This window comes from Camellia sinensis, chromosome 2 (assembly GCF_055761805.1).
Source record: "Camellia sinensis isolate YWXY chromosome 2, ASM5576180v1, whole genome shotgun sequence".
NCBI classification, from domain to species: domain Eukaryota; kingdom Viridiplantae; phylum Streptophyta; class Magnoliopsida; order Ericales; family Theaceae; genus Camellia; species Camellia sinensis.
Genome location: NC_138962.1, coordinates 89,359,042 through 89,373,864, shown reverse-complemented (window position 1 = coordinate 89,373,864; position 14,823 = coordinate 89,359,042). Strand labels below are relative to the sequence as shown.

The window sequence follows — 14,823 nt, the reverse complement described above, 5'->3', positions numbered from 1 at the left end:
GACTGATCTTTGAAGTGTGTTTGTATTCTCAGTCAAGCTGGAAGAAAACATGATCTCAATTTAATAAAACTCTTAGTTAATACTTTTTTTTTTTTTTTGGTTTGGATATTAATTATCGAACAAAAATCAATGATTTGGATATCAGTTATTAAAAAAAAGAAAAAGAAAAAGAAAAAACAGTTCTATACTTAATATCCACACAAACAAAATGGTGTGAACTAAAAAAAAGATTGGTATGCAAATAGAAGCTCCCTACTTCTCATTTTAATTGAAGAGAGGTATCTCAAACATTAAAGTAGATCACCAATTGGGTTAGTTCAGTTGATCAGTCATGTACACCGTGAATTGAATTTTAAATGATTAATTATTGCCATAGATAAAAATTAATTACTTACTTTCTTTTAGAACACTTTTTGTTTAGTTGTTTATTTCTTTCTTGGTATTGTAAGAGAAGGGGTATTAGGTCAAAATTATAAATGGGTGGAGTTAGTGTTAAAATAATTCTGACACAATTCCGAAATAACACAACCGAACACATATAGATAAAATGTTTGAATTAGTGGTCATGGACAATTTTTTTAGAGCATTTTCTTATACTGAAGCACTCTTTATTGCATAATACAAAACAGGACATCTTGAATCTACAATCAGTTTAGAGCTGTAATCTAAATTGGTACTTTCATGAGTTTCCTACTTTTCTTTATTCAAACCATGCTAGTGAATTTATCTTTACTAATTTTCAAATTATTTATTTGAATTTTTGAAAAGTTAGTCAAAATTTCAATCTAATCATATTGGGGGAAAAGGAACTTTCATCCCCAAATTTGTTTAGCATCATAGAGAAAATGTATGCTCTTAGAATTAGAAGAGGTCATAACCTATATCAACAACATCACAAATCCTAGTTGGTTAGAATACCAAATTCAAGACAAGAAAAACAGTCAGACAAAATCTTAAAAACCAACAAAAAATCCCAGAAGTTCACTGGTATTGTGAAGGAAGTCTTCAATGGTGACAAACACACCTCAGATTTTGCCTTTACCCATGAAACAATTCACTTTCACTAATTTGATTATATTCTCCCAATCGATTTCCTCCTTGTTAAATGTCAGTGTATTCCTGCTTAACCACAGAAACCACATGATAGTGGAAAATAATGTCTCCCAAATTAATTTTGTCAGATCACAATACCTTGAAGTAACCGAGCTAGCTCAATAGAATAGGCAACTTAGCAGTTTGCCCAAGCCGCACCAATAAATTCTTTCTTGCCAAAGACCCCAACTGTCCAAGGCCCTAGAGCCTAAGGCCTTATTTTGATGTTTGGCCTAGGGCTCAAAAAACCTTAGGCAACTACTGTGAAGTAAACCACCAATTCATCAAGCTTTGTAAGTTTCCTGGGAAAACTTGCATGACTGATTACACAGTAACAACAAATGAACTGTTGTTTCAACCTCAAAATCACAAAAAAAAAAAAAAAAACCTTGCTACTACTACTAACAGACAATGGTAAGGTACGTTAATCAATTAAAAGATCCTTAGTAGAAGTGCTTGCCAACAAAAAATTTGGATCCTTGGAGGAGCTAGACTTGTCCCGACTGTCCTTATAGGGTCAAAGCTCAATCCCAAAGCTCTTCTAATAACAGATGCAAAAAGAGTTTACTGAAAATTAATAGCCCATTCTTTTCGCCTTTTCAGTGAATACCATCCTCCTTAGGAATGTCTATTTCACATTGTCTAAAATTCTTTGCGGTTCTTTCAAACAATCCTCCTCTCATACCAATAGTTGTCTCCTAAATTCCAATCTCCACCTCTTACTTTCACAGTCATGAATAAACACTCCCACTCCAGCTACACTGTCAACTTTTCCATTGAAAGTGAAATAACCTAGGAAAATTCTGCTTTAATGATTTGTCACCAGCTCAAATATTAGTCCAGAACTTGCAATTTAATCCATCTCCTATCTTCAACAGCATATTACTCATAAATTTTAATATCTTCAGTACTAATAATGATTCCTTGTCTTTCCCAAACCTCCACCACCATTTTGACAGTAAGGCAACATTTTTTATTCTGATGCCACCACTAGCCTCCAAACTCCATTATTAGTAGAAATCTTTTTCCAATTCACCAAGTAAACTTTCCTTTTTTCGGAATAAAGGGAAGTTATGGTTTGTTAATCAAATGCTTGGGTTCATTTACTTTTTAATGTACCGGACAACAGAGATGGATGCGAAGGTAGTGTAAACTTTCGACTCCTTAGAAATAGAAATCTAAATCAACTTGTTGTACATGTCCTACTAGCTGAGCAATGTCAGCTTCATTCAGTTTTCAAACTATAGTGAAGCAATTTTTTGTTTATTGTATTGTGACTGTAAATTATAATCTTGATAGAATTATGTAATCTATATTTCATAATGATTGTTGCACTGAACTAAAATCCTCCGTGCTGTATTGTATAGGTGACTAAACAAGGGAAAATGGCTTACTTTACACTGTTTTCTATTGAAAAATAAATAGAACTATTCAGTAAGATAAACTGAAAACAACCAACATAAAACATGCTCATGGATTGGTGGTACTTCCCACTATTCCCTAATCAAATGAATTAAAAAGACAAAAAGAAAAAAAGAAAAAAAGAAGAAGAAGAAAACTCTTATTGACAATTGACATGCAGAAGTAATGTGGATGATCAAGAGTAAAGCTTTTATCAAGGTTGAAGTAGATGAAGCATTAACAACAAAAACAATGCCAATTAAATCTGCTGTTGAAACAATATCAACAACATTATCGGTTATAGTAGTAAAGAAACGACCACATCACTCCACAACAACAGATACATACTTCTTAATTATGTTATAGAACACCAAATGTTCTTTTTTTTAAAGGCAAAATAAAATATTTTATTGATGAATAATGTAGTACAAGAAGTACATCAAAATTAAATCAATAAAAGATGCACATTCCAACTAGAACAACATATGCATCGAGCAAAACATAAACCAAACTCAAGCAGTACAACGAAATTACATCAATAAAAGATGCACATTCCAACTAGAACGGCATATGCATCAAGCAAAACATAAACCAAACTCAGGCCAAGCCAAACAAACTTGGCAAGACACACCCAACAACCCTTCTAAAGACAAGGTGAATCGCCAAACAAAATCAACCCCACTCCAACAGCAAGCCACAACACACAGCACAAAGAACACAAATACAAACAAGAAAATTTCAGCAATTCCAAACAACACTCGAGCAACTCTAACCATCACTCAAGACAACAATCACTACAAGAAATCAACTTTTTAGGGACAAATTTATTCCGTCCCTAAAAGTGTAATATTTGTTGGAAAAAATTTTAACCAACTAATTTCTTCCGTCAAATGCCAAAAAATGAGTTTTAGAGACAAAATTTTGCATTTGTCACTATAAATAGACTTTTAGAGACAAAAATATGTGGTTGCAAAAAGGTTTGATTTTGAGACAACCAAACTTTGTCTCTAAAAGTCTAATTATAGTCCAGTTTTAATTTTTGGGACAAATGAAAGTGGTCTCTAAAAGTTTTATTTTTTTGGGACAAATGAAAGTGGTGGCTAAAAGTTTTAGTTTTGCAGGTGTGAAGGTTAAATTTTTTTTGAGACAACTAAAATTGGTCCCTAAAAGTTTGATAATTTTTTTTTTTCGCTTTTTATTTTGTAACAATTATTCTAAAAATATTAGTTTGAATATCAACTTATATTCCTTTCTTGATTTCTCAACAACCAAACAGAAAATATCAAACGCATCACCAGACCATCTGCTCATCTCCAAATTAAAATTCAACTACACCAAAAAAAAAAAATGCTCATCGCATTCAATAACAAACAAATACCATGCTTTGATTCATTAGTACTTAATATCTTGATTGTATATCATAAACTGACAAAGAATTCAAAAGTATCATTTCCAATTTACAAGGCTAGTGCCATAAGTATTGTTTGTAGCATTCAGCTATTCAATGAACAGATTGTAATTGGAGTTATATCTACCTACATAACAAAACAACTTATCATATCTTCTTCTCAAGGACTTCATTGAAATGACATTCAAAATCTAACAGAGAGCTCCCAAGCTTCAAATCGACGCATGCAGGACCTGTATAGAACTGAGTCTTAGACCAAACTTGCAGGACATGATAACAAGAAACATCGAAGACATAATGCTTCCTCAAACCCCCACTCCCAAAAAAGAGAGAGAGAGCAGTGAAGAAATTTAAAAAGAAAAACATCCCCAAGCTAAAAGATTAAGAATAAAGATTTATAAAATAAAAAATATGGATTCCTCAAACATCTAATCACAATTGCCAAGATGAATATAGCTCTCCACCTAATCTAACTACTTCATGACGATATATGAATATTTATTGATAACAAAAAAGATAACATTACTTGCCCCCAAAAAAAAAAGATAACAAAGAAAGGTAATTCAGGAAATTGCACCTCAATTCTGCACTTTTTTCCAACAAGTCAGGGGACCTTCTCCAGGTGATTTTCTCATTTATATGATTCAGAATCTTCTCATTTGAGAACTTTTATATTTCTTTCTCACTGTGTCTAATAATATCAACTAGACTAAAAGTACTTGGAAATTGGAATGCAAATAGATAATAAAGAATTAACATTGACACTCTGTTTCGGCTAAAAATATTTTCAAAAAACAAGCTTATCTTGTATAAAGACCAGTTCTAATGCCTAGGAATTTGTACTGGTGGCAGCTTATGCATGGTTGAAGTGTGAAAGGGAAGAAGACGAAGACTGTTATGCAGTCCTCCGAGCAGCAAACATCATTGGCCACAAGGGTACAAGGTTTGGTGTCAAAAATCGCCATGTTCGGCTCAGCCTCCTCAGAAGCCAAAATGACTTTGAGTTATTACTGAACCGATTAAGAAAATTGGTCTCCGAGAAAGATGGTGCTAAAATCATGTGAATTATGAAGAATGAAGATCATAATCAATCATTTGTTGATTGTAAAACAGAATAATTTTTTCAAGTCATTTTATATTACTGTTGTCGACATCCTAAGAAAAGGGTCATGTCTATTGACCATTTTTTCAAAACAATGTTCATCTCTAATCTCATGCTGGCACCAAAAATTAGAGGTCTCTTTGTATAATAATCTCCTTTGCTTCCAAATATAAAGGATGCTCAGGTTTATTCGGTGTGTATTCATCCTTTTGCTTTCAAATATAAAGGACGCTCAGGTCTATTCGGTGTGTATTCATTCTTAAGTACCAACGAACTCGGAGCACTTGTAATGAGTGAGGACCAAACCCAATCCGTTCCAAAGCAATTTCTTAAGACTGATTCAACTCATATAACAATTTAAGAAATAACAGGATAGATTTAACAACCGAGATGATAATCTGATCAAATCATTTTCAAATTAAGGAGATCATTTGTATGGAGTAATTAAGCAACAATGAAACAGGCAATATGCATTTACAGAATGCTGTGTGTTAAAAGCGTCTTATGTCTTAATGCCAAAGGTATACAACTAATGTCATGTTCTTTCATTCTATATGATGTGCTATAGTAAGAAGATAAAACTGCATAGTACTAGAAAACAGTGAGGCTATTCGATTCTCACCACAATAGTACGTGGACAAAATGGTGATGCGCTCAGTTGGCTGAAATAAAACAACAATCAGTTTAGTGCAGAAAATGGTGTGATCAAACCAAAAATCCTAGATAATAATTTATAAATATTGGAACTTAGAGCACAATGAGATATCAAAAGTATAGGTTGCTCTCAAAGAAAACTCAACTAAAACAAGAACAGGCTATATAGTAGGCTACACGAGGGAGCATAAACAGATGAAATAACAGTCACAGATGTTGGGTTAGAATCCAATCCATTTTACTGCAAACAGCAAATCTAAATTCTAATCAAACCTGTCCAGGTAAGAAAAACCATGGATCTAGATCAGATGATTACACTGTAAATTATATAAAAAAATGAAAAAAACACCACCCAAAGGAGTGTTAGGCTCCTTGGTAGAACACAAGAAGTGCATGCCTCCAGTTCCACATGAATCTGACATACATCTCAACATAATGCAGGAGGTAAGAGCAAATATAGTTTGTTTTTGACTCCTTCGTGGTATGAGTTTTGCTCAGTATAGTACTGTTATAGATTGTATCCTGTGATATGAAGGAAGATCAAGAATAGAGTACAGCCAATATCAATGAGGTACAAGTTCTAAGATATAAGCAAAAAATGAAAGGATTACTCAGAATTACCCCTCCTCATTATTCATAATGTAGTCTCAATTCAAGGACATAATCCTAACTTCTCTTTTCTAGTGACACAAACCAACCAAAATCTGTACACCTTTAAATCTGTACACCTTTTAACTTTTTACGAAAATATGTGTAGAAAAATAGAAAGGTTATGTGATCCAAAAAATATAAAAAGATAAAAAGTGTGCTTATATAGCACGCTCCAAACAAACTCCTAATCACACAAGAAACAATAGAGATTAGTAGATGTAAAAGTAAATGAATAAAATAAAACAAAGGGTTCATAGCTTGATTACATAGGAGGGCCCGTAACCATAATTATATAAAAATACTCTCATGTTAAAGGAAATTATCAGAATGAGATATTTATCAAAGTAGACATTATGATGAAATTTTGTCACTCCGATGAAGCATGCGTACATTAGAAGAGTTCAAACTTTGGATGAATACATCCAAATATTTTAACATGTTATGAGAGCTGATTGTTAGGTGTCTCACGAACCAAATCTCCACCTCACGATTGTTTCTCTTGTTGTCTAAATACATCTCCCTCTGTTGTCAATTGATTTTGGGTTGAATGTCTCCAAAAGTTTACGGTCTCACAATGCCATTAAAGAGAGGAAACAAATCATGCCAAGGGAGCAGATAATAAGCCGCACAAACTCTGTTAGTGTGGTAGTAGAATAAAGGTTCTATCCTATTTTGTGATTTTTTAAATGATTGATATTTAATTTTATCAAAGTTGAAGGTACAAAAATCATTTTATTTTCCAACTCTCAAAGTCTCACCTTATCACTCTAATAAAAATCACTCTTGAACAAAATCCTTAAAATCTGTCTATTTCTTTATCTGCAAACTTATTCGATAACAGCTCTAATGCAGTAATTAATCACTGTGGATGCTTTTAGACCTGGTAAATGAGGGTCAATCACCAAATCTAAGCCTAATCAATCACTATATATAAATATATATGTTAAAATCCACCTACTCATCACCTACTTCACCCACTTAAACCTACTCCACTAAACCTAACCCACTACACCACTACCACCTCACCTACTCCACTAAACCTAACCCACTACACCACTACCACCTCCACTTCACCTACTCCTTACCTACTACACACTCACCCTCTTCTATATATAGGAATCATGAATCATTGTAATAAATACAACATTCAATACATCAATCAATAATACAATTCTCTATTTCTCTTTATACATTAAATTTTTTACATGGTATCAGAGCCAGGTTAAGCACTTAGTATTTTTCGCTTCACCGGCGGGCGGCAACCTCGCCTTGGCTGCCCGCCGGACCTCAACCTAATCTGCTAGAATTTTCTACACATACCTTGAAATTTCTTCGAGTCCACCACCACTGCCCCTCCTCTCACTGTTGTCCTCCCATACACCACCGTCTCGGTCGTCTTCATCTACAATGTTGCAGTGAAGGATCTCAAGCGTGGTTTTGTTGCATCCAACTCAAAGGATGATCCAGCCAAGGAAGCTGCAAATTTCACCTCCCAGGTTATTATTATGAATCACCCGGGTCAGATTGGTAATGGGTATGCTCCAGTTCTTAACTGCCACACCTCCCACATTGCTGTCAAGTTTGCTGAGATTGATCGTCGATCTGGCAAGGAGATTGAGAAGGAGCCCAAGTTCTTCCGTGAACATGCTCTCCTTCCTTTTACTCTTGGAGTGAGGCAGATGATTTGCTGCTGTAACAAGATGGATGCTACCACTCCTAAGTACTCAAAAGTAAGGTATGATGAAATTGTGCAGGAAGTCTCTTCCTATCTGAAGAAGGTTGGTTACAACCCTGACAAAATTCCTTTTGTCCCCATCTCTGGTTTTGAGGGTGACAACATGATTGAGAGGTCCACCAACCTCGATATGATTACACAGCCCAAGAGGCCATCAGACAAGCCTTCTCTTCTCCACATTCTTGATAACACCAACAGCAACAGTTTGACGCATTTATTAGAGAAAAGGTCCAAAGGCAGCTCCTGTCAAAGCTGATGCTCAGCAGGCTGTACCACCTATTGAAGTGCCAGCACTATCCTTGCACATGGGGGGCACCCACTCATTTCTTTATTGTTTTCTTTTACTCACCCATGTGACCCACGATGCAACCTATACTTTTTCTTTTCATTACACTCTTGTTCCCCACTTTCTTTATTATATATATATATATATATCTCTTTTTATTATATTATATTAAAAAAAAAAAAAAAAAATCTTCATCTCTCCTCCGTTTGATTTCCAACTCCATTATTTTTATTTTTATTTATTTTCTCCAAACCACTTTCCTTATTTCCTCCATCTTTCATTTTTTGATTTCAAATATATTTTTATTATTTTTTCTTTCACATTCTTTTTAATCTTTTTCCAATTCCCTTCATACCATATAGCTTTGCACACCAAATCATATTTTATTCATCTCAGGGATCAACCCCGATCACAATTTTACACAAAAAAAAAAAAAAAAAAACCAACAAACAAACAAACCACCACAACACACCCGCACCCACAGTGGGATTTTTCTTCTCTACTCTGCTGCAGGTCTCTTCTTCTTGCCTCCGTCCTGGGCGGCCCTTGACGGTGTTGCCTCCGTGTTTCCCACTCCACCGGGCACGATCACTCCACCCTGCTCCTCCATTACAGCATATGGCGGACCTCCAAATCGGAACATAACGGTGGCCTTCCGCTTCAGCTCTTTATTTTCCGCCTTCAGCACACTTATCTCTGCTCGCGCATCCTTATACATGCGTTGGAGCAGAGCCAGTTGGGCGTTTAACTGCTGCACCTCATTTGTCCTACTCTGCAGCCGGTGCGACAAGTTTGTGACTGCCGTCATCGTCTCCACACAGGACTTCAAAGTATACTGATTGGCTTCAATGTCAGTTTGCACTGCCATTTTTTACTCCACAGACCGCATAGGAAAGTTCAACGGAGCAAACCCTGGGGCGCTTGGTTGAGGTTCACTGGCCCCCGCACCAGTTATCTCTCTTGTTGACTCGTTAAGGTCTGGAAAGAGAGTGAGCAGACCACGGGAAGACGAAGCCATTTTCTGGACAACAGAGTGTTACAGAGTATCTCTCTCAGAAATCTCTCTCCGAAAACAGAGTGTTACAGAGTATCTCTTTCAGAAATCTCTCTCAGAAAACGAAGAGTTTTTCAGAGTTTTTTCTAGCAGGTTTTTGTCTCTGCTTCCAAGCCTCAGCCTCCGCTTCGGTTTATAAAGACCATGACAAAGAGGCCGACACGCGTTCTGTCGATCACGTGCATCGCCGCGTGTCTGGCGCACCTTTTGATGGCACGCCTTTTTATGGATTGGGCACGCCTTTTGATGGCACACCTTTTGAAAACATGGGCACGCCTTTTGATGGCACGCCTTTTTATGGATTGGGCACGCCTTTTGATGGCACGCCTTTTGAAAGATTGGGCACACCTTTTGAGGGTGCGACTTTTTAAGGGTCCGACAAGACTCTGTAAACTGTCCCGACATTGATTCCGGTTAGCTCCTTCATGGGTCCGACAAGACTCTGTAAACTGTCCCGACATTGATTCCGGTTAGTTTCTACAAGGGTCCAACAAGACTCTGTAAACTGTCCCGACATTGATTCCGGTTAGTTTCTACAAGGGTCCGACAAGACTCTGTAAACTGTCCCGACATTGATTCCGGTTAGTTTCTACAAGGGTCCAACAAGACTCTGTAAACTGTCACAACATTGTCTGCTACAACGGTCCGACATGACCCCATAAACTGTCTTCTACATCGGTCTGACACCGCCATCCAGTGTCCTCTACAACGTTATGACACCCCCATACAGTGCCCTCTACAACGTTATGACACCACCATCCAGTGTCTTCACCAATGGTCTGACACGACCATACAGTGTCTCCTATCCTCTTTTATTTTTATGTATTTTCTTGTTTTGTTATTCTCTCCAAACTCAAGTTGGTTAGTTCTTATCCCCCTTGAGTTTGCGGGGGGCTGTTAAAATCCACCTACTCATCACCTACTTCACCCACTTAAACCTACTCCACTAAACCTAACCCACTACACCACTACCACCTCCACTTCACCTACTCCTTACCTACTACACACTCACCCTCTTCTATATATAGGAATCATGAATCATTGTAATAAATACAACATTCAATACATCAATCAATAATACAATTCTCTATTTCTCTTTATACATTAAATTTTTTACAATATAAGAATAGGAAGAAGTCAAAGAAGAAAGAATGAAATGTTATAAGAATAGGAAGTAGTCAAAGAAGAAAGAATGAAATGTATGAATAAACCAAAATGGAGTAAAGTGCGATATAAAAAAAAATATATATATATATATATATATATAAAGCACTGAGACATATGCTAAAAGCAGAACAAGTGTTGATTAGTCTACCACACAATTGCTTCATAAATTTCCCTGCTGTAGTTGCTCATGGAAACAATGCAAACAAATATATAATCTAACTACCACTAATAAAAAAAATGATAATAAGATAAAATCTATTTTAAGCAAATCTCATAAATATATTTATAATTTATCCTAAAAATTTTAACCACGTGGCTGAAGAGATACAAAGAGCAATTTTGCCTTCATGCTAGGGAATCAGGGGCAGACAATTTCTTACGTTGTATTTGGTTGAGAGATTTAGGCAAGAGATTTGAAAAGGAAAAGGGAAAATGCGTGTGAAACAAGGTGAAATGTAAATATATTTTATTCACATTTCACCTATATTTTCCTTTTCTTTTTTCTTTTTTAAATCTCTTCTTAAATCTCCTAATCAAACACAACGTTAGTAAACAATGAGAACAAGTAACAAACTACCCCCCACGGTTTCTGTTTCTTCTTGTCTATTTTCATTTTCATTTTTTAGTTTGGAAATTGGAAGGCATTACTTGTTTATGATATTGTTTTTGTTTTTAAATAAAAATAATGTTAAATTCTAAATTTTCAAAATTTTTAAAAAAGGATCCTCCAATAATATACATCTACAAAAAAAACTTATATCATATACAAGTTATGATACTTTGTGATAGTCATTTAGTGGTGTTAATACCATAAAGTGTCGTAACAAAATTACTTTTAGTCATAACTAAAGAAACCAAAATAAATCATAACCAAACGGCATTTGAGTTATAAGCAAAGACTTCTTTAGTCATTACCAAAATAACAATCACAATAGCTTATAATTAACAACAATGCTAGGTATCATGAAAAACGTTTCATGAAAATAATCATGAAAGTTTTGTGACCCTTGGATTACACTTAGAATAAAGTACCACACACTAAACAAGGTAATCCAAGGATCATAACTCCTTCATGAACATTTTCATGAAAAAAATTTCATGATCCCTAACTTTTCTCTATAATTAAATCGTAATCAATACCATAATGAGTCATGGCCAATCAAGTCCCCACCAATACTACAATAAGTTATAATCAAACACCGCTACACTTACACGTATACCCAAAGATTTCTTTGATCATAAGCAAAAATAACAACTATAATAAGTCATAATTAATTCATAACCAACCACGATGAGTTAAGCCAATACTGCAATTAGTTATGATAAAATATCACAAAGAAATATATGGTATATATATATATTAAAGTGTGTATTATAGAATTTGCAGATATACTTTCAAAGTAAAAAGTATCATACAATAAATAAAAAAAAAATGTGTGTCGTTGCACCTGTGGAACGAGATAATAGTTCGTATTTCAGTCCAACTGGTGTCTGCCTCCATTGGTATATGCGCGGTATATGCCGAACCTTTTGGTGATCCTTGCTCCCTTCTCCACGTATGCATTCTATGAGCTCATTCTTAACCAGCCTCAAAGTCAATTCTTGGAGATCTTCGAGATACTCGATGCCATGAGGTAGTATCTTCAACTGCATACATTTCCCAATATAAAATTCTTGGAGACCTGGCATCACCCCCCTCTCTATAATAATCTCATTTAACTGAGGGAAATTCCACAAGTTCAATATTCTAAGTTTATGGAACCCTTCACTAAAGCATAATTGTCCTCCTCCTTCATATGCATTACAAAGGCTCAACAGTCCCAAATTCGGAAGTGCTTGAATGTATGGAATAGGGTCTTCTGTTAGTCTGGACCATCGTAATGACAAATAAGTAAGGTTTTGAAGTGAGTGAAACCAACAAGGCACTTTCTCCAATTTTCCAACTAAAATGAGCACCTTGAGAGAGCAAGGAGGAGTTGAGGAGAGTGCATCCATTCGTAGGTATTCATCCTCATCAATCACCTTCACAGCCAAGCGACGAAGGAGACTCATATTTTGGATTGCAGTACACAAGTCCTCCTCGTCTACTTCTCTCACCTTTGTGATTCCAATCCTTTTAAGTTGTGTCATGTTCCTGATTCGCTTCATCAAGTCTGGTTGTGCTTCTACACCTGCCAAAACTTGCAAGTTTTTTAGCTTGCAAATATTAGATGGTGTTGTCGTACCACGACCAAAATGAAAGTCATCCATAATTCCATAGTCAGTCTGGCGCATCATTAGATGTCGCAAATTTCGCAACTCTGTGATTCCAGCTGGAATCACTTCTATTTTGGAGTTAGTAATGTCTAGAGTGTTTAGGTTGCAGAGTCTTCCAATGGATTTTGGAAGTTCCTTCACCCTAGATCCTCTCAAGTTCAAGTATCTTAAATTGAACAGATTCACTACTTCTTCGGGCAGTACGTCGATCCATGCATTCTCAAGATCCAATACTCTTAACAATCGTAAGCCTAGTGGCAATGCTATCTCCCCAACAACAAATACAAGAAGAGTCCGAAGCTTCAACATGTCCTTCCAGTTCCACGGTTGTAATTCTCTACCAATTGATTGAATCGACATGCGACGATTTGTTACACTTCCTTCTTCATCATTTGCCTCTCGCCCATCATTTACAACACAAAACTTCTCTGCTTCAGATGTAGAAATTGCAAGCTCACGCATAAGATCATGCATCTTACATCTTCTTGGCCTTCCTAATTCGTTTCTCTTTACGACTTGAAGCATGCTTCGGCAAATAAGCTCCATAAGGTAGCTTTCTGCTATCTCCTCTGGTGTTCGCCCCCTCACTTTTTCTACGAACCCTTCTGCCATCCAAAGTCTAATGAGCCTCTTTCGTTTGATCTCATAATCTTCCGGGAAAAGACAACAATATAAGAAGCAACACTTTAGTTGGTACGGCAAATCATTAAAGCTAAGCAACAATATAGTTTTCACAACTTCTAGCCCAGGGTTGTTGCTCAATTCCCAGCTCAAGCTGTTATAAATATTTCTCCATTCCGACTCCAGATATTTAGAAGACACGACACCCCCCAAAGCTACAATTGCAAGAGGAAGCCCTTTACATTTTGCAACAAGGTCTTGAGCTAAGGTTTTGAGATGTTGAGGACAACATGTATTTGGATTGCTTGAAAAACTTTCATACAAAAGAGGTTCCATGCATCACTTACACCCAACAATTTGATATAATGGACATAACTTTTTACCCCAAAAGAAGATGAAGCTATCTCTTCATTTCGGGTTGTAAGTATGACCCGACTTCCTAGTCCTTCATCAAGAAGTGATACATGTATATCCCTCCAGAGGTTGCTACTCCATACATCATCAAAGACAATTACGTACCTTTTCAACCGTAAGAAGTTCGTAATCATCTCTATGAGCTCTCTATAGCTCATACTGCTTAAATCCATTGGAATTGCTTCCTTGGCACCACGGTAGAATTCCTTAATCATGCTTCGAAGTAAGTCGTCGACTAAATATGTTTGGGAGACAGTTATCCATGCATAGCAATCGAATTGTCTCTTGACAATTTGGCTGTTGTAGGCCTGGGCAACCAAAGTGGTCTTACCTGAACCTCCCATCCCCACCACTGAAATAACTGTGCGTTGTGATTCTTCTTTGTCCACCAACCAGTCCAATAGTTGTTTCTTTCCATCTTCGATCCCCACTAGATCGTCATCTTTAAAAAATAGAGAAGACTCGCTGAGGTTTGGCAGCCGCCTCTGATGGTCTTGGGAGCTTGAGCTTGCTTCTCCTACACGATCGACCCCATAACGTCGGTTTCTTTCTGGGATGGCTTTGATCATGCTGTTGATTTTCTGTAACTTTGTGGCTATTCGATGCCTCACCCATAGATTCTTTGGGGCGTAGACTATCTGACGGAGGAACCTTGTGAATTTACCATATACTTTTTGCTTGTTCATGTAATACATGTATTCGTCTATGATATCTTCAACCTCGTAGGCCAAGTCTCTAACATTGGCCACCCAAGTCTTCTCTCCTTCAGTTTGGACTGTTGTTTTATCGGCATCCTCCAGAAAGGATCTCATGCTTGTTAATTCATGGTTGAGTTGGTTGAGTTCATCGCGTACTCCTCCAATCAACGACGCTTCGTTCTCAAGGGCTGAAACTATCCTGCCAACCACAAGTCCCACGGCAGATAAGGCCATGTTAGCTTTCTACCTCCCTCCCCTCTTACTTCTTAGCACCCTGCTCTCTC

At 36.5% G+C, this 14,823-nt stretch overlaps 1 protein-coding gene, 1 long non-coding RNA gene and 1 pseudogene across 2 annotated transcripts; 1 reads left to right on the top strand and 2 right to left on the bottom strand.

The window, feature by feature from the left end:
- Nucleotides 1–3,302: 3,302 nt before the first annotated feature.
- On the top strand, nt 3,303–5,244 carry LOC145820183 (uncharacterized). The gene is made up of 2 exons (XR_014361339.1): nt 3,303–4,523; nt 4,754–5,244. It is a non-coding gene; the product is annotated as an uncharacterized LOC145820183 (long non-coding RNA).
- LOC114291351 (disease resistance protein RPM1) lies at nt 3,858–14,817 on the bottom strand. The gene is made up of 3 exons (XM_082915054.1): nt 11,999–14,817; nt 5,626–5,665; nt 3,858–4,134 (listed from the first exon to the last, which is right to left on the bottom strand). Exons 1-2 carry the CDS (start codon nt 13,761–13,763, stop codon nt 5,658–5,660), a joined length of 1,773 nt encoding a protein of 590 aa, XP_082771180.1. The 5' UTR covers nt 13,764–14,817; the 3' UTR covers nt 3,858–4,134; nt 5,626–5,657.
- On the bottom strand, nt 13,836–14,773 carry LOC145815415 (disease resistance protein RPM1 pseudogene; annotated as a pseudogene).
- Nucleotides 14,818–14,823: the final 6 nt, after the last annotated feature.

Excerpts from the sequence above, each read along its gene's own strand:
- LOC114291351 (XM_082915054.1), bottom strand. The coding sequence starts at position 13,763 with ATGGAACCTCTTTTGTATGAAAGTTTTTCAAGCAATCCAAATACATGT.